This window comes from Pieris brassicae, chromosome 14, assembly GCF_905147105.1.
Source record: "Pieris brassicae chromosome 14, ilPieBrab1.1, whole genome shotgun sequence".
Classification (NCBI taxonomy): Eukaryota; Metazoa; Arthropoda; class Insecta; order Lepidoptera; family Pieridae; genus Pieris; species Pieris brassicae.
The window spans coordinates 4,787,179-4,805,510 of NC_059678.1; the positions used below are offsets into that span (position 1 = coordinate 4,787,179).

Genomic DNA, 18,332 nt, shown 5'->3' on the forward strand with positions numbered 1-18,332 from the left:
ACATTAAGCAATCTATAGAAAAACGGATAAAGACTCAAAGAGAAGTTAATGTTCCTATCTACTTAATGCGGAGACCATGTATTTACGGAAGAATTCTTTCCGATAGGGATAATCACCCATATAAAATCAATCTTGATGTGGAAGGCCCAAATTAAGCATAGTTATTGTAAAGTTTTAAAAACTCATCTGTCTCTTATTATAACAGTTAGACAAAAGGTATGTGTTGAGTGAACGAGTAGAAAAATCGCTTAAATACATTAATTTGTGTCAATAAACAAATTTCGTTCTTTGGACATTTTTTATTTTTAAATCATGAATTTTGTTTTCTCTGTGGTGAAAAAAATATAAGTAATAGTATCTATATAAAAACAGTTTTAAATTACTGTATTTTAAACACATTTTCGCTGTATTATAATTAAAAATATTTTAGTAATAATAATATATTATTGGTAAACATGTTATATTTGTAACAATGTTATATTTCGTTCAAAACTTTAGGCGAATTTTGCGCATGGCTTCTTTTGTGGCGCGGGCAAAAGCCGTAACGACGCAATGTTGCTTTTTGACGCAGACAGCTCCTTCCTTAGTCGAACAATGTCGTTCTCAACCTGCCGTTTACGCTGGAAATAGACTGATATTTTTTTACATCTATAAACTGTTTGTGTAATAAAAAAATGCTAGGCAAGTCAATATTAGTTTCACAGACACATGTCGTCCCTTTTTAATGTAGGTATTACTTCATACATTTATATTATTTTGGAAATGTCAACGTTTGGAGAAAAAATCTCAGGATAGAGAGAGATGCAGCCAGTTAGAAGGAGGATCATACTTTATAAAAGGTTTTTGAAAAAAGTTTATTTCTTTATAAAGTGTGTTTATAGAGATGAATTATTGTTTCATTTTGCATTTCATGAAATTATTTTGGAAATTTCAATATTTGCGTGAATATTGCCAGATGGATGATAACAAGATGGAAAGGCCCACCAGGGAAAATAAAGCTCTTTCACGGTTGGCAGATGAGCTTAAATAATTTGGCAGGGATTTGAAATGCTCATGAGCGAGGTGGAGCCAGTTGGAAGAGGCCTATACTCTATAAGAGGTCATTGAAAAAAAAAACTTGCTTCGATAGTTACCACCAATAACTGAAACTTTTTGTAATAATTTTTTCTAAATAAACAACTAGATCAATCTTTTGTGTCAGGCCTGTCTTCGATTTTGGGTTAAAATCAGATTTTTGTGCCACCTTAGCTTTTGTAAAATTCTTATGCCTCTTTGTAATAATTTTAACATTAAAAAAATGTAATTGTTTACTTGTTTGTTTGCTTACATTGCTTTTAGGAAATTGTTAACAAATTACAGTAAGTAAACTTTCTCAACATCGAGACCATTTTCGAATTCCTTTAATAATCCAAACGCCTGTGGGGCTTGGATCCCACGTTGAGAAACACTGCTCTAATACTGGTTTCCTAACTGCTTTTCTGTGATGGCATTCGAACATTCAAAGAAAAGTTCATTAGCCCAGCAGTGATTGGACCACAGCGTATTGCTTAATATAGCAAAGATATATATGTAGCACTTTGAATAATTACCTTGAGTTCATTGGATAGCTTAGCTTCAACCTGCGCAAGACGCTGTCGTAAATCAACTATGTCGCGCATCAGCCGCGCGGCATTTAGTTTGTAGTCAGCCTAAAACACAACAATTTAGTTTTAAACGGGAATTCGATTGGATGTCGAGAATAAAACGAAATTCAACCCGTATAACGTTACACAACTCAGCGGTTTTTAAGGCAATTTCACCACTTTATGGAATCAACTGCCCACTAGTGGCGTAACAGAGTGGCAGAGGCTTGGAAAAATGCCACGGGCCCACGACCCAAGAGGCCGTCAGCTCAAAAAAATTGTTTTTATTTCATTGTATGCAGTTTTCGTCACGTTTCCTTCACCGAAAAGCTAGCGAATAGATGATGAATGCATTATGTTCTATGGAATGCAATACGCATTAGGCTTGCGTGGGGACTACAGACCAGTCCCTCTCGCCTAAGATAGGACTTATTATTCTGGTATTATTATTACATATACAACGTTTATTTGTGTACGCTGAAAATCTCGAAGATCATTAGAATTAAACTTAGTATCAGCAACGTGACGATTTTTACTGATCAAAAGAAAATGCCACTGAAATATTTCCGATACAATTCGACTTAGCGTCCTTCAAAGAACGTACCAAGTCTACAGCCTCGTGGCAGTATGTTTCCATGGGTATCACTTAACATTAGGAGAGCTTGCCCTCGTCCTGCATTATAACTTTTTTTATAACGGGACAATCGGGCAGAAGGCTCTCCCGATGTTAAGTGATAGCCCATGGAGACTCAATACCAGAGGACTCCTGCGTTTGCCAGACTTCGTTTCGGGTGAAAGAAACCGTTGTCAGACTAATATGAATGAACAAATGACGTTGCCAGAAGTGGAGGGTGGCTTCTACAGAATAGAAACTCTTTTATATTTTATATTGCTTGCAATTGTACAGTACCTCATACTTTTCTCACCCTTTGGTCACTGACAATAGGCAATATAGATATATCTGCTGGATCGAAAAGTCAATTGAAGAGAAAAGAAAAGAAAACCAAAATGGATATTTAGTTAAAAGTGGAGTACCCTCGGTAAAAACCAGGGTGAACGGCGTGATGGTATAACGAAGATATCATGGCTTCGCAACATTAGGGAGTGTTGGAAGAGTTGCTGCATCTGGCACAGGACAAGTCACACAAGAGACTGACGGCCGACCTCCAGTAATGGAGAGGCAGGAAAAGAAGAAGAGAAAATTGAGTAGCCAGTTTAAAAGCCTATATTAAGGACCCACAGGAGTCACGTGTAAAAAAACTATAATTTTGATATGAAAAAGTATTGATACTACTTAACGCCGTGTTTCTCCTAGCGTAAGATAACATTTTCAATGTCACCCAACGTCACAATGAGAAGAACGATATCAATGGCGAGATGATAAAATAATGGGGGATGGTATGTACACAGCTTTAGGCCTTCGGGACTTCATACAAACTTTCAGTAATGGAGAGGCACTAAAAGGTATGGTAGCCTCCAGGATTGCCTGTCTCTTCGGTTTGAGATGTTAACGGTAATTGACAGTAAGTCAGTTAAGAATATTTTCCGTTTCAGCATACAGGTGGTGTTTAAATTGTGGTTAAAATGCGTGTAAAATAGTCTATATTTAACCAAGTACCAGCAAACATCTTGAACAAATGTCCTTGTCTGCGCAGAGCAATTTTTAGGTATCACAGCAAGGGGGGGGGCGGGAGAGTGACGTGTCGATCGCGTGATTGGTAAATCAGTTGACGCAAACTTTCCCCTACGCCATTGTTTAATGCTCAAGAAGTTTGCCGGTACCTATAAGCTTACGACAAATTTGTTTCGATCACACATAAGTACTCACAACTTTTGATGGCGCGTTCTTCGCGACACTTCTACAGACAATATCGGGCAGTTGAGACACAGAACACGACGTGAAAAGCTCCATTGGTGATTTTGTTACACTCTGGATTGCCTAAAAAAGATTTAAGATTATAAATCTTCGACAGAGGCTCGAGCCTAACAGCCTGAGTAATAGGCTTTTTCGAAGTATTGTCTTGGACACTTGTCCCTACTCTCGCATAGACATATCAGACAGTCAATATGCCGGTCCAATATCGATATCTGTCTCAATATATTATATTGAATCAACTGGTCGTGCTACACTTTCAATAGATATCGTCAGTAGTCATTTTAGTAGTAGATCATTGTTCGGAGTAGACGTGATTCGTTATAATCCTATATATATATATATATATGAATCCCCATTTCCCTTGGTCACGGCATCACGTGTCAACGGCTGGACCGATTTCGCTAATTCCTTTTTTGTTGTGTTCGTTATTGTCAGGAGAAGGTTCTTATAAAAGAAAAACTTAAGAAAATTGCGCGGAAAATTAGAAAATTTATGAATACTTTTGTTACGACAGCAAAAAATGTTTTTTATTACATTCATACTTTTTTGATGTAATCTTATGGCGTTTGGCATAACATTGACAGAGTGCGTGCTGCAAATTGTCAAAGAGGATGTAAGAAAAATGAGTCAGAGTTATTATATTGATACAGTACATATAAAATAATTACAGTCGCTAATTGTTTGTGGCATTAATCTTGGAAATCCATGTTTTTCATAAGGCCAGTTATATGTCGCAATACCAACAAAACTATTTATATACGCATCAGAAAAACAAGCAAGGAATATTGTTTAGTTAATTATAACAATTCGAAATCAATATTCATAGTTAAGACGGGACAACGTCTCTCGGGTCTAGTGGACAATATGATTATTATAAATACACTATTTATGTGTTAGGCTTGTAACGTTATTAGGCCTCTATTATATATTTAGTTATCTAATGCAAGACATACTTTACAGACACACCTGACATTTATTACATATAAATTGCTAGACAGTTCATAGTCCACTAGCTGTCAAGCTGTAGAGACTGAAAATCAAAACTCTGATACCTGGGCAACAGCTGTCCTCGCGTGTTGAACATGATGAGCTTCCTCCTTCTCTAGATGCCGTTTGAGATGCTCTATCTCCACTGTAATGCTGAACTTTTCCTTCTCCAGTCGCTGGTTCGCTTGCTTTAATGCCTATTAAAACAATTATAAAACAAACCAAACACGAGACAGGAAGACTCTGATTTTGTTTAAGCAGAATTTTAAATATTAATTATTATTTGCTGTTACAAATGCTAAACTTCAGTTTTGTTTAGTTTAATTTTATAACTTTGTATTAAATTAGTTTTAATTAATTAATAAAGTCTTAAATTAAGGTCTAGGTGCAAGACAGTTTATATAAATTCAAAATGTGTGCATGTACTAGTGTACACGTAAGAACTGAAACTTCTTTATGACAGAAATTGGTTTAATAAAGTTAAATTAGATCAAGTTTAACAAAAGGCTTTTATTATCATAGACATGAATACAAATAATACAATTATTTCATTTTACCTTATCACTACTAAGGTTATTCCAGAATTACATTAATTGCAATAGAATTATTACTATCATTGTTATCGTTATTATATATTTTTAATGGCTTCGAATCTCCTCGAATCAACCGTGGTAGGGACAAGAAAAAGATTGCTCGTAACGGGAAAATATGACGCGTAACCGAACAATGTGACGGTAATTTTTTTCCAACGCCGATAAAGAAGTTACACTTCAAAAAAATACTTGAAAACAACTAATCTAATCAAATTACTTTCAAATTATCCCTTTTGTCTAAATGACAGTCTTCTACTCTCCTCTTCAATTTCCTCCTCAACTCTTCGAGAAGGGAAGAGAGGGTTAGTCGGTTCGATTCCTGTTCAGCCCTCTGTTGTACAATTTGATTGATGGCAGTTAGTAATTTGATACCTGTAAAAAAACTACTTTTACTGAGCTGAACATATATGACAATTATATAAAAACTAAATTTTTAAAGGCGTGCGACAATAGACAAGTTTTGACTAATAAATAACTGTCATTATTATGACATTTGCATGCCTATTTATATATTAGGTCCTTACATATGAAATTGGCGTTTTGTATGGGAGGAACAAAAAGTCGCATATTTTTTAATATAATATATTTAATTAATCAAAGTATGAACCATTGTTTTCTATGCACTTTTGCCATCTCATAGGTAGTTCATTGATCCCTTTACTAAAAAAAACAGTCGGACGGGAATCAATAAAATCTGTGAAGGCGATTTGGACTGCCCCATCAGAGTTAAATTTTTTCCCTTGCAAGAAGTTGTCCAAATTTCGAAAAAAATAGTAATCTGTTGAAGCAAGGTCCGGGGAGTACGAAGGATGTCTTAGACATTCCAATTGAAGCTCTTCTAATTTGGTAGCCGTCTGTTGTGCAGTGTGTGGTCTAGCGGTTTCGTGAAGTAGCAGTGGCGTGGAGCGATTGAGCAGCCTAGGTTGTTTAGCCGCTAGCTTTTCCATCATGGTTTGCAATTACTGATAATAGACATCAGCCGTAATAGTCTGGCCAGATTTGACAAAACTGCAATGAACAATACCGGCACTAGTCCACCAAACGCTTACAAGTAACTTTTTTGGGGTTAATTTTCGCTTGGGGCAGGATTTGGCTGGCTGGCCAGGATCCAACCATTGCGCTGAGCGCTTCCGATTATCGTAAAGGATCCATTTTTCATTATTTCATTTCATTATTGTGCCGGTCCGATCCACTTCCACAATAGCCTTCAATATGTCATTATCAACTTGGGTCTCAGGCCTTCCACGGGCCTTGTTCTGCAGGTCGAAATTTCCAGAACGAAAACGTTGGAACCAAAAACGAACTGTGTTTTCTTTTGCAACATGACCGCCATACACATCATTCACCCTTCGAGTCGTTTCCGCAGCACTAGTGCCACGGCGGAACTGAACTGGATGAGTGACGCAACCAGAATAAAACAGAAGGCGGTCATCGAAGCACAAATACATGAGTAAATAGCTGTACAAATTTGAATTTGGAATTCCTTTCCAAAGAGGAGAACATCGTGATTAAAGTGGCCAGTACGAAATACGCCAATTTCATATGTAAGGACCTGATATATAGTGCGGTTTCTCCGACACACGAACATAGTGTCAAAACATTACAGAACACTAAGACTGTTTAATTCAATAGTGTTCTAGAAAATTAAGTCAACATACTTATTAGCCATAATTATTGTATAGGCTAGATTGTAATTCATGTATAGGCACACTCTTTTTGTGATCTTTATTGCAAGAAAAAAAGAATGGTATTTTTAAATCAAGCTCAATCTGAAAGGCAAACAATTTCTCTGCAAATAAACGATGTATTATTAACCGCTCACGATCGATTCATGATCCTCGTACACTGTCGCACTTGAGCACGCACATCTTTTAGAAATTTGCGGACTAAAGTTTCTAGAACAAGCGGGATAAAGCACCAAATGTCACGTTTGCATTGAACACATTTTTTTGGCAGGCGTTATTTTTTACTCAATCACGTACGCTACGAAAAATTATCTGACATTTAAAAGTAAAGTAAACTAATGAGTGAAGGGTATCCATAAAATAACAACAAATACTTATCAAATATATTAACTTAAAACTTAATAATAACTTAATAGAGGTCAGGAGGATGTTGAATTATTTATTAACACTTCGTTGCCAGAAATACAGAAACTGTAGGCGCTACAACTTTTTAGATCACAAATTTGTATATCTGTTTCATGATTTGTCAATCTAATAGGCAGCCTATTAGCCTCATGTACCTTACATTGTCGAATTGAGTCTAAAGCCAGTTTCCTCACGAAGTTTTACTTCCTGTTCGAGCCGATTTTAAATGCGCACATAGACCGAAAGGCCATTGTTGTATATACGAATCTACGACTTCAGGGATGAGAGTCACCCGCTGAAGCCACTAAACTAAGATGGCTCAGCACAACTATATAAGTTGTACAATTACTTAGACAAAGATTGGACTAAAATTAAAACATATGTAGACAGTGTAAGGGACGCATGAAACACGATAATTTCAGTTAGATCAGCTAGTACGTACATAGATACCATGTGGAGAAGTAATCATTGTATCATAATAATAATATCATGATAATATCTGTCTTAAAGAAAGGATTATCCTACAAAACCCTTTATTTTCTCTATTACTATGGTATTGTTACGAAGACGGGTCGACTGCAATGTTTCTAGATTTTTCCACTAGTTAGAGAACTTTTCAGCAGGCTGTAATATGATTTCTGACCGTTTCAGGAGAGGGTCAATCACATATTAGAAAATTGTAATTTCCATAATGTTACCCTAGTTTTCAGGAAGCTGAAACCTTTTTTCAGTCGGTTTCAGAAATTGTGTAGTAGAGTGGTGCAGTTTTCAGGCGTTTTCAGGCCTAGGTATACCCCTTTGATGAAGGAATATTCTAGACCAAACTTTTTAAGTGTGAGACAAGGAAGAAATGATACGAGAGAGAGAGAGAGAGAGAGAAAATCAGAACTTTCTCGAAACTAGACTGAGCACTCTATAACGCCGTACGAGAAGGACGGAGCAACGTGCGAAAGAGACAAAGAGTGCGGACGTTCTAGAATTGTGCAATCGCTACTCAGTAGCAAGCCCGCCTAGGGAGTTAATATTGTTTAGAATTATTCCCAGGGATATATAAGCGAGCCGAAACGCGACTAGACACTTAGTTTTGAATGCGATAACAAGAGTGAAACACCGAAGCGATAAAGTGCGAATAAAGTGATTACAAGTGATAAAGTACTGTGTGAAGTGTGCATAAGTGAAGTGATTAGTGACTGGTTTTGTGCGTGTTATAAGTGCATCTCTGCAATTAATTTGTGCCCATAAATTCCTCATTGATTTTTCAAGAAATAAACCCTTGAATAAATCTACGGCATTTTCTATCCGATCCCCTAGCTCGTAACAGTATTTATAATAATTCCAACAAATTGAAAAAAAATCAATCGAGATAGTATTTAACTAAAATATAAAGATACATATATCAAAAGAAAAGTTGTTTGCTAGTCGGTCTAGTCGGAATTTACACTATGTTTTTACCGAAGTTATATGAACTTGTAATGAATTGGCGTTCAATTCTCATACTTACGTTGTTCATTAATCCTAAACCTCTCAGCGGCCGGTTGGAAGGGAATGTCTGGACTGGGAGCCCCAGAGTCGACTCCAGAAAAAGACTGCGGTGATCCATACTCGGCCAACGATGGCTCTGTGTGTTCCTGAAACGTGTGTAAATAATTTCAAGTCTAACGTTTGAGACTAAGAACTTGAGAACAAAAGGCGGCACCTTTAAGATCTTCGTCACAAATGTTGTTTTAGACGAGTTGCAATTACGAGGGGCATCATGTTTGACTAGACGTGCAGGTTTATTCACTTACTGACTTTATTAAATTGATAAATAAACTTTATTAAATTGAGATATAAACTTTAATAAATTGAGAAATAAACTTTACTAAATTGGGCTATAAACTTTATTGAGATGTAACTTTATTAAATTGAGATAAAAACTTTATTAAATTGAGATATAAACTTTATTAAATTGAGATATAAACTTTAATAAATTGAGAAATAAACTTTACTAAATTGGGCTATAAACTTTATTGAGATATAAACTTTATTAAATTGAGATATAAACTTTATTAAATTGAGATATAAACTTTATTAAATTGAGATATAAACTTTATTAAATTGAGAAATAAACTTTATTGAGATATAAACTTTATTAAGACATAAACTTTATGGGGCTATAAACTTTATTGAGATATAAACTTTATTAAATTGAGATATAAACTTTATTAAATTGAGAAATAAACTTTATTAAATTGAGAAATAAACTTTATTAAATTGAGTTATAAACTTTAATTAATTAAGATATAAACTTTACTAAATTGAGATATAAAATTTATAGATATATAAACTTTATTAAATTGAGATATAAACTTGAAATTTCTAGAATTTCATTTGTTTTTTCTGTATCGGCCGTCAACACTTTTGGGCCTTACCGTGTTTTCCCACACCGTACGAGAGAATGTTGAATGCCTTATGTCCATAGGTCCACAGCCGGGGAACAAACCTACAAAGCCACTAGACCAAGACTACTATGCACATAGTATAAATATCATTATTAGATTCATTACATATATATTGTTTATTTTATTGTATAATAAACTACTCAAATATAAGAGTCTTTCCACCAACTTTGATTTTCTTCCCTTTGGAAGAGAGACTCTTGTCCCGTGGGGTTCAAGTGAATAGATAATTAAAGATTAATGTTATCACACAGGTGACCCCAGAGCTGGTGCTTTCCTTAATGAAAAAGACATTACAGCGAAGAAGTGTTGCCAGCGTTAAAGGTACACTGCCATAGGGACCAAAATTTTAAAACTTGTTTTAATTTCCTATGTATTAATTTTCAATTATTATTATTACTAGGTTAAGAAAATTGTTAATACTGTATATGTGAATGTTACTAATAAATCTATACGTAATATTTTTATTATTATTGCTCTCACTTCACATATATTAAAATATGGGCAATCACATAACAATATCTTATGGAATGGATATACATGTGTAAAAATGGTATTAGAACTTAAGAAAATGCCAGAAAAGATCCATGCATTCTTCAGCAGTAGCCCGCAATATAGCATACCTACAACCAAAGGTATTGAAGAATTATTCTTACCAGGGATTTATATCTTGGTAAATCATCGCTGGAGAATCGGACAGTGTGGTGTCGATGTTTTTGAGGCTGCAGCAGCTTCAGCGACATTTCTGTAACATCAAAACTCACTTGACATTTCACAGGAGCGCTACTTGTGGTGACTGGTCGGACTTGAATTCGTGTATGTTATTCGTGAATATTAGTTACGACTATTTCGTCTACGTATTTGCGTGTTGTTCCAACGAGAAAGTGCGTGTTCCTATTTCACCATGCCTACTCCTGATAGAGGACAAATATTTGTTTTAAACTTATTATTAACTTTTAATTACTTAAGATGAACATGTGGAACATGGTGTAATGGTTGCAGCTCCTTACAAACATTATGTAAAACGAGAAACTTGTCGATTTAAAAGGTTGGCGGAGAGTTTATTGCCAGTTCTCTTCCGTTCTACGCCCTTGATTTGAGAACTGACAGTAAATGTAAAATTAGAAGCATTTATTATGCATTTCTTTTTTAGCGTTCATAAGTGTACATTGTGTTACCTAAATGAATCAATGATTTTGACTTTGACTCTGACTTTTCTTTAATTATGTTCGTTTTACAGCAGAGAATCTTGGGCCGTGAGGTTCTAATTAAAGATTTAAGCTGGTACATAGAACCGGTCACTCTAGAGCTGGTGCTTTCTTCACTTAACAAGTAAGTATCGCAATGCAGCGAGAAAATGCTGCCACAGGGACCAAAATTTTTAAATTTGTTTAAATATTCAATTTATCAATTTTTAATTCTCTTGGATGTAATTTATTTATTTCTTTGAATAAAAATAATATTCCTCACTATGTAATAAATGTCAGAGACATAATTAAACTACAATTTAAAATATATAAATAAATAGATGTAAATTCTTACCACGAGCTTTCGTTTCGTTTCGTTATTCAGTTGATTTTTGCATGAGGTTTCGTACATTGAAATTCACCCAGTTGGAGTTATAGGCTGTTCATTTTATTGTCTTAAACCATTAGTTTTACTGGATTTACCAGACCATACGGAAGGATATGTACGTAATAATACACACTAATAGTAATAATGTACCTACATATATTAACAATTTAAAGAAAACACTTTTGCAACGGATTGAAGTTATGTATTTTTTTTCCGACGTTTCGCGTGCTTTACAGCGTGCGTGGTCACGGTGACTATAATTATAAGTTTATAATAATACATAACTTCAATCCGTTGAAAAAGTGTTTTATTTAAATCTGTAAAAGTTATTTTAATAAAAGACAATAAAGCTGAGAAAGCATCGCTCGGGGGTTACCTATCAGTTTCAACTTAAATATTGATAATCTCTGTACTGGACCGCACGTGTCAATAATATCATCAAAAAGTTGCAGGAAAGTCTCATTTATTCACGGTGATGTTTTTGTGCTTGTCCATAGAATAAATTAAATAAATAGATCTCTTCTTAGTCTCATTGAAATCGCTTTTAAATTAATTAACGCGTTTTATAAAACATAAATATTTATAAATAAATACTTGCGTACAAAGAAATTCAATGCTATTTTTTTTATTATTTAACAGGAAGCAAACGGACGGAGCTGCGGCCAGCTGCCGTCAGAAGTATTAGTAGTAAGTTCAAAAGAGCGTACCAATTCTTATAAAGCCAACATTGGCGAGCATGCTGGCAATGTGAGTGTCCATGGGCGGCTTCACTTAACATCAAATAAGCCCATTCGCCTTTTGTTATATAAAAAAATGCATGGTAAATGTTATGAAAGTGGATGAAGCAAGAGAGGGTAGCAAGTGGCAAGTGGAGATCAGAAAAAATATAATTAAATAAGTTTGTGAGCATACTGTATAAAACTTTAACAAGCCGTACTTGGTACGAGCTCGTGCATCATAAAAAATATCATAACATTGCCAATGAGCGTTTTCCATACCATTTTGCGAGTGATCTGCTCGGTGGACCGCTGCATGCAACTGTAAAAAATTTCAATAATTATTATTATTCCTACGCCCAGGATAACGGTTTCAGACCAGTGCTTCCTTACTCTTTATTCTAAACCCTTAGCTTATTGTTTACATTAGAATTTAGATTTTAATAAGAAATTTTCTTCTCAAGTGATAACATATGGGAAATATGTGATTATCCTGTGTTAGTATGTATCAGGGACTCTCTCCGATAATGGCCTCCTCCAAGGCTTGCCATATTTTTCTTACCCGAGCTATTTGCATTGATTGAGAAACCGCGATTTTTTTTTAATGTCTTCATTCCATCGTAAAGTCTGCCTCTGTATCGTTTACCTAGTGGGACTCTCCATGTAGTTACCGTTTTCGTCCACCTTTGATGCGCCCACATGCCCACACACTTCCACTTCAGTTTTCTTTGCGTGGCTTTGAGCATCAATTGCTTTCGTATCTGATCATATTTTTCCTTTTTTAATGTTTAGCATGCTCCTTTCCATACCCCGTCGACATGTATTTATATTGTTTTATTTGTAAATTTCCATGTTTGGCATGCATATGGCAGGCATGAGTTCATAACTCTAATCAACATCAATATACATAGTATAAATATATATATTTTCGCGCAACTTTTGCAAATTTTGAACTTCTTTATCGGCGTTAGAAAAAAATTACCGTCACATTGTTCGGTTATGCACCATCTTTTTTTGTCCTTACCATGGTTGATTTGAAGAGATTCGAAGAATAATAACAAACAAAATATAATAACGATAACAATGATAGTAATAAATCTATTACAATTAATGAAATTCTGTAACAATCTTAGTTGTATTAAGATATAATGAAATAATTATATTATTTGTATTGTCTATGATAATAAGCTTTTAGTTAAACTTTATCTAATTTAACTTTATTTAACCAATTTCGGTAAAGTTGCATATAGTAGATCATTTTCAGAAAAATAAGGTCATAAAGAAATACACGCACACATTTTTATTTATATGATAATATATATTTAAATAAGTTTGTGAGCATACTGTATAAAACTTTAACAAGCCGTACTTGGTACGAGCTTGGTTTATTTATATGATAATATATTCGATTACATCCAAAATTCGCCAGCATGTTCAAAAGGCCAATCCTACCCACTTGCCTCTATAAACAATGGACCAGGCAATATTTACAGAAATCTGAAATGAATGAATGAATTTTGTAATGTTGCATAAGCACATCCTTCTTTTGACAGAAGTTCGGTAAGGTTTGAATTATTTTAGCAAAGCACGCGATGCGATCACGCATAGTTTTTATCTAAATAAGTTAATTCATTGCAGTTTTTAAGCAGGATTTTCGTGAAGTTCGAAAATGATATTTTCATATGATGTATTTTAAATGTTTAAAACCGATCCGACGAGAAAGTACAGTTTTAAACGAGATACTAACAGCCTTCTGAGACAAGGAACCACTTCGGAAACATTTTGTAATTGGAAAGCACATATTGAAATTACAGAATAAAGTAGACAACTTCGTTTGTGTTATAACGACTAAGAGAAACTGTTAACCATGATACGGTATTAGCTGTTTATCACGCATGTCTCATGAAATTCAGTCAAAGTCATTAAGGTATAAAATATGTATTAGAGCAAAATGTTCTTATTCGTTCACAAAAAATGACTATTTTTAAGTCAACGGGAATAGACATCAGTGGAAGAAGACATGGGGAGAAATTGGCTGTGCCAAAAATTCATCTGGAATTGTATACGAAGACCAAATTTTGTATGGCAATTAAGGTTACCAAAACATTAAAAGATCTTCCAACTAGAGTTTTTAAAAGTCGACTTAAATGTTTATTGTGTCTTAAATTTTACATAAAATACATGAGTTGAGACATATTGAGACGGTTGTTAGAAAATAATACAAAACAAAACCCTGCCATGAAACAAAGCCGGTAAAAAATTAAATAAAATGTAATTCTCATAGTGTCTCTGTAAAATCTATGAACTTATTCTATTCATGCGTGTTTTGTGTGTGTATCTGTGTGACTGATTGTGTGCTTGTTATTTATGTCTTAAACTAACGAATTCGTTCTAAAATGTTCTTTTGGAAAAAAAGATTCTATAAATAATGTGTTAAATTAATAAATTTTATCACTACAAATAATATAAGAATGACATGACTCTAAGAAAACACTTTTTAAACGGACGGTCACCGTGACCACGCACGCTGTAAAGCACGCGAAACGTCGGAAAAAAATTAATTTAAATTTATGTAAATAATTATAAATTTATAATAATAATACATAGTTTCAATCCGTTTAAAAAGTGTTTCTTAATGTGTAAAAGCTATGTTAAGAAAAGACAATACTATGATATGACTCATAATATATGTTACTTCTATGTAAAATTCGTTTTAAGACAAATTTGCACGCCTTTGTCAGAATATGCGAACTTTAGATTGTACCACTATAACAAATAAATTATTACACTTTTATTCAATACAATTCATTCATAAACAATTACAGCTAGTACTTGATATTGTTTTTAGGTTATAGTTGAAGCTATAAATAGCAGTATGGCAATCTTTTGTCTCTTTTTGACAAATTGTGCCCATATATGCCCACAGCCAATATTGAGCAAAGACAATGCTAGTTCTAATTGTCTATGTATCATTCCTAAATACCTCTCACTGCCTCCAACACTTCTTATTTATATGAGATATCAATTTAATCAGTAAGAATTTGTGCCAGATCTGATGAAATGTTTAGTCAATTATAAAACACCAATATCTTTAAATATCCAACTGCAATACAATGGAATCCGGTTTTTTTTAAAGAATAGAATCTCACCGTTGGCCTTAAGGGTCTTTACAGCTCAGCGCGAGCTGTTTTGGCGTTTTATCCCGCGACTAGCCAAAGTCCTGTGAGACTGAAAACCTCGGCTTGGGCGGTGGCGGGGTGGTCAATCGCCTGAAGCTCACTGGAGTGAGCGAAGTTTACAGTAAACGTCCTCGCCTTCCCCGGTGAAGGTGTTTTTTTTTACCCTAACCTAATTTTGACTATTATTTTCGGCTTTTAATTTGTTGTCTTGTAATACATTATGATGCGGTACGCGGATTGAATTTCATGTTATTGTTAATATTATTTTCAATTTTCCAGTACTTTACACCACATAATGGTAAAATTTAGGTAGGTGGTCACGAAACGTTTTACTATTGGGTACTGAAAACTAATGGCGGGGGGAGGTTGTTCAAAAATGACTCAGTCTACAACAAAATAGATAATAAACACAGTTAAAATAAAAAACAATCAACTTTCTTAAATTTATTTGTTAGCTTATTCATTCTCCTGGCTTCGGAGACGCGCCGCTGCGTTTGTCACTCTGATACTGAGCTGTTGGGCGCGCTCGACGATCGCCTTCCGCTTCTTGGAGGATACAGCGTGTGCAATCTCCGCACAGTATTTACGGTTTTGCATCATAAGGATCTCTAGCTCTTTGACGTTGTGTACTATCACCTGGATTAAAATAATTCTAGCTTAAAACACCAACTTTCTTTACTCCTATTAAGACAAATTCACGATAACCCGGTCTGATTATATTAATTGTATTGATGTATGTTTTTAGAATAATAACTATTATATCTTTAAGCAGACAAACACATACATTGGTTAAGTACTGTGTTAGTTACTAGGACACAATGGCCCATGTAGGAACGGTTCAACAGTTAGTTCAACGGTTAGTTATACCATATATTACCATACCAAAATATTATATTATTAATATGGTTTGTAATGTTAAATATTATTTCTATTCTATTAATGCTCTTTATTAGCACAACTCTTGAGATTGCTTATAATTGATAAGGCAACAGGTGTTAAAATAACCAACTTGTTTGTCAAAAGATCTCACGAGGTTTATCTTAACGTACAGCTTCCATTGACATATATGTGTGGACTATGTGATGATTTGGACAGATACAATAACTTATGGATTATGTTTAGGACTTATACTGAAATGTTATTTTAATTGTTTCTACTAATATGACCAAGTAACCATGTAGTGGTTCTCGGAATAGGGTTTAGTAGAATTTAATCTAGCAAGGTAACAAATTGTTACTAACATATTGATTATGATTAGCACAGAGTGCCCTCGCATATATAAAGGTATATATTTAGAAATTTATAATTAAATATTAGTGAGTAACTAAGATTCTTATTACTTAATTCTCATTAAGGAATATAATTAGGGTCCTGTTTACTCTTGAGGTATTTTAGATAAAAATACTTTGTAATTGAGACACAAGCCCATAGTTGTCAATGTTAGTCCAGGAATATTATGTTCACTAAGCGCCTAATATAAACTTTATTGGTTTTACATACAGCTTTTTGGCTTACATCCTTAGTATAAGGATTGGATTCCCTTCCCTTAGATTAACATTCTATGTAATGTGCTTTTTATATACAAATATAGTTTTCAGTCAATAGTAAGTTGTATAAAGGCAAGACATCAAATGAAGTTTATTATTACAGTTCCAAGAGGACTTTTAATATGCAGGGTTGAAGTTAAGCTGGCTTAGTAAATTGATTAATTGGATGAGTTAAGTTGTAATAACTATAAGCATTGTAATTACCTTGCGGAAGCCATTGGGTAGCATGTGACGTGTCTTCTTGTTTGAACCGTATCCAATGCTGGGCATCAAGTACTGTCCCTTGAAACGCCTACGGACCCTGTTGTCAATACCTGAAATTCACAAAAGGAGATTTAAGTATTATAAATATGTTGTATACACTACCTATTTAGTCTGTTAAAAGACTATACTAAATATTGCATTAATTTTTTTAGCAATACTTCCAAAAATAACTTAATAAATATCAGTGTAAAGAACTAAATATAGTGTTTGTAAGTAAAAGTTGTCTCTACTAAGATGACCAAGTAACCATGTAGTAGTTCTCGGAATAGGGTTTAGTAGATTTATTATAGCAAAGTAACAAATTGCTACTAACTTATAGGGAAATTAGCACAGAGTGCCCTTGCATCTTAATTATGTACCCTAATTTGTATAATATTCACTTCTTATGAGATTCACGAGGTTGAGTCTATTTCTAAGATTTAACTACTTATGTGTACTATTTTTTTTTAAATCATTTCAAAGAGTGATACAACATCATGCATAAGAATTACAACTATTCAAGCAGATGACAACTACATGAGCGTTTAAAGAACTAGCAGTTTCAAGACTACAAAGCACTATGGGTAATATAAACGGGTATTTAATATCATCTAGCGTTACAGGTTTTGCTATGATATATAAATATAACCTCAAAAAATATGGTTGATAAATATAGACAAAGTGTGATCTTTGTTATGCTAAAAATAAAATGCTATGGAGTTATACGATGTGAAATATATGTAATAGTAAATTCTTGACGATTATTTTGAGTAAAACGTGCTCGAGTTACAAAAAAACACCATCTTACCTCTGGGTTTACGCCAGTTGCGTTTAAGTTTGTCATAGCGATCAGATTGATGTCTGATGAATCTTTTCGTCCTCTTTTTGACGATAGTAGGCCTATATACAGGTCTGATTGCCATTTTGAGTTTTGTTTCTTACACGAAACACGGCTGTGAACCACGCGGTGACACGGCCGCACAAAAAGGAAGAAGGTATAGACAATTACAATTCCCAGAGGTTATATGTGTTTTCACTGTCAATATTTCAATTATTTTTTTTATCAGAAATATATTGTCTATGAACTTCCACAGAAAATTTCCTTATTTTGGATTTTTGAAAACATTGTTTTTAAATTGGTTTAATGTTTATTTATATCAAAATTATTATTTTGCCGCTACGACATTTTTAATCATAAATTAAAACAGTTTGTGGTCAGACAATCATTTAACTTATGCAATATGTAAGCCATGACGTCATGAACGTGCAATGAGACAACATCAACACCTAGAGCAATGTATCAAATATTTTTCATATCCCTCTTTTTTCAGTCAGTAACTCATGTCTGAGCTTCGTGATAATCAACGAAACATATGGAGCGAGCATTCTGACCTGCACTTATCTTATCAGTTTTGAGGAAGATGAATCTTTCGCTTCATCGGTCCTTATGGTGGTACACGATAAGT

The 18,332-nt window shown here is 34.2% G+C and overlaps 2 protein-coding genes and 1 non-coding gene across 3 annotated transcripts; all 3 read right to left on the reverse strand.

The window, feature by feature from the left end:
• Positions 1 to 494: 494 nt before the first annotated feature.
• Positions 495 to 10,383, reverse strand: LOC123718162. The gene is made up of 7 exons (XM_045674583.1): positions 10,263 to 10,383; positions 8,670 to 8,796; positions 5,296 to 5,450; positions 4,551 to 4,682; positions 3,451 to 3,561; positions 1,590 to 1,688; positions 495 to 620 (listed from the first exon to the last, which is right to left on the reverse strand). Exons 1-7 carry the CDS (start codon positions 10,347 to 10,349, stop codon positions 495 to 497), a joined length of 837 nt encoding a protein of 278 aa, XP_045530539.1. The 5' UTR covers positions 10,350 to 10,383.
• A 5,124-nt stretch (positions 10,384 to 15,507) lies between these two features.
• LOC123718138 (60S ribosomal protein L32) lies at positions 15,508 to 17,873 on the reverse strand. The gene is made up of 3 exons (XM_045674546.1): positions 17,675 to 17,873; positions 16,828 to 16,937; positions 15,508 to 15,712 (listed from the first exon to the last, which is right to left on the reverse strand). Exons 1-3 carry the CDS (start codon positions 17,787 to 17,789, stop codon positions 15,533 to 15,535), a joined length of 405 nt encoding a protein of 134 aa, XP_045530502.1. The 5' UTR covers positions 17,790 to 17,873; the 3' UTR covers positions 15,508 to 15,532.
• Positions 16,220 to 16,351, reverse strand: LOC123718249. Its single transcript, XR_006754951.1, has one exon. It is a non-coding gene; the product is annotated as a small nucleolar RNA psi18S-841/snoR66 (small nucleolar RNA).
• Positions 17,874 to 18,332: the final 459 nt, after the last annotated feature.

Excerpts from the sequence above, each read along its gene's own strand:
- LOC123718162 (XM_045674583.1), bottom strand. The coding sequence starts at position 10,349 with ATGTCGCTGAAGCTGCTGCAGCCTCAAAAACATCGACACCACACTGTC. Across the intron at positions 8,797-10,262 it reads TACCAAGATATAAATCCCTG|GAACACACAGAGCCATCGTT; the intron begins GTAAGAATAATT and ends CACACGTTTCAG. Across the intron at positions 4,683-5,295 it reads ACAAAAGGGATAATTTGAAA|GCATTAAAGCAAGCGAACCA; the intron begins GTAATTTGATTA and ends TTGTTTTAATAG.
- LOC123718138 (XM_045674546.1), bottom strand. The coding sequence starts at position 17,789 with ATGGCAATCAGACCTGTATATAGGCCTACTATCGTCAAAAAGAGGACG. Across the intron at positions 16,938-17,674 it reads CAACTGGCGTAAACCCAGAG|GTATTGACAACAGGGTCCGT; the intron begins GTAAGATGGTGT and ends TGTGAATTTCAG. Across the intron at positions 15,713-16,827 it reads TACCCAATGGCTTCCGCAAG|GTGATAGTACACAACGTCAA; the intron begins GTAATTACAATG and ends ATTTTAATCCAG.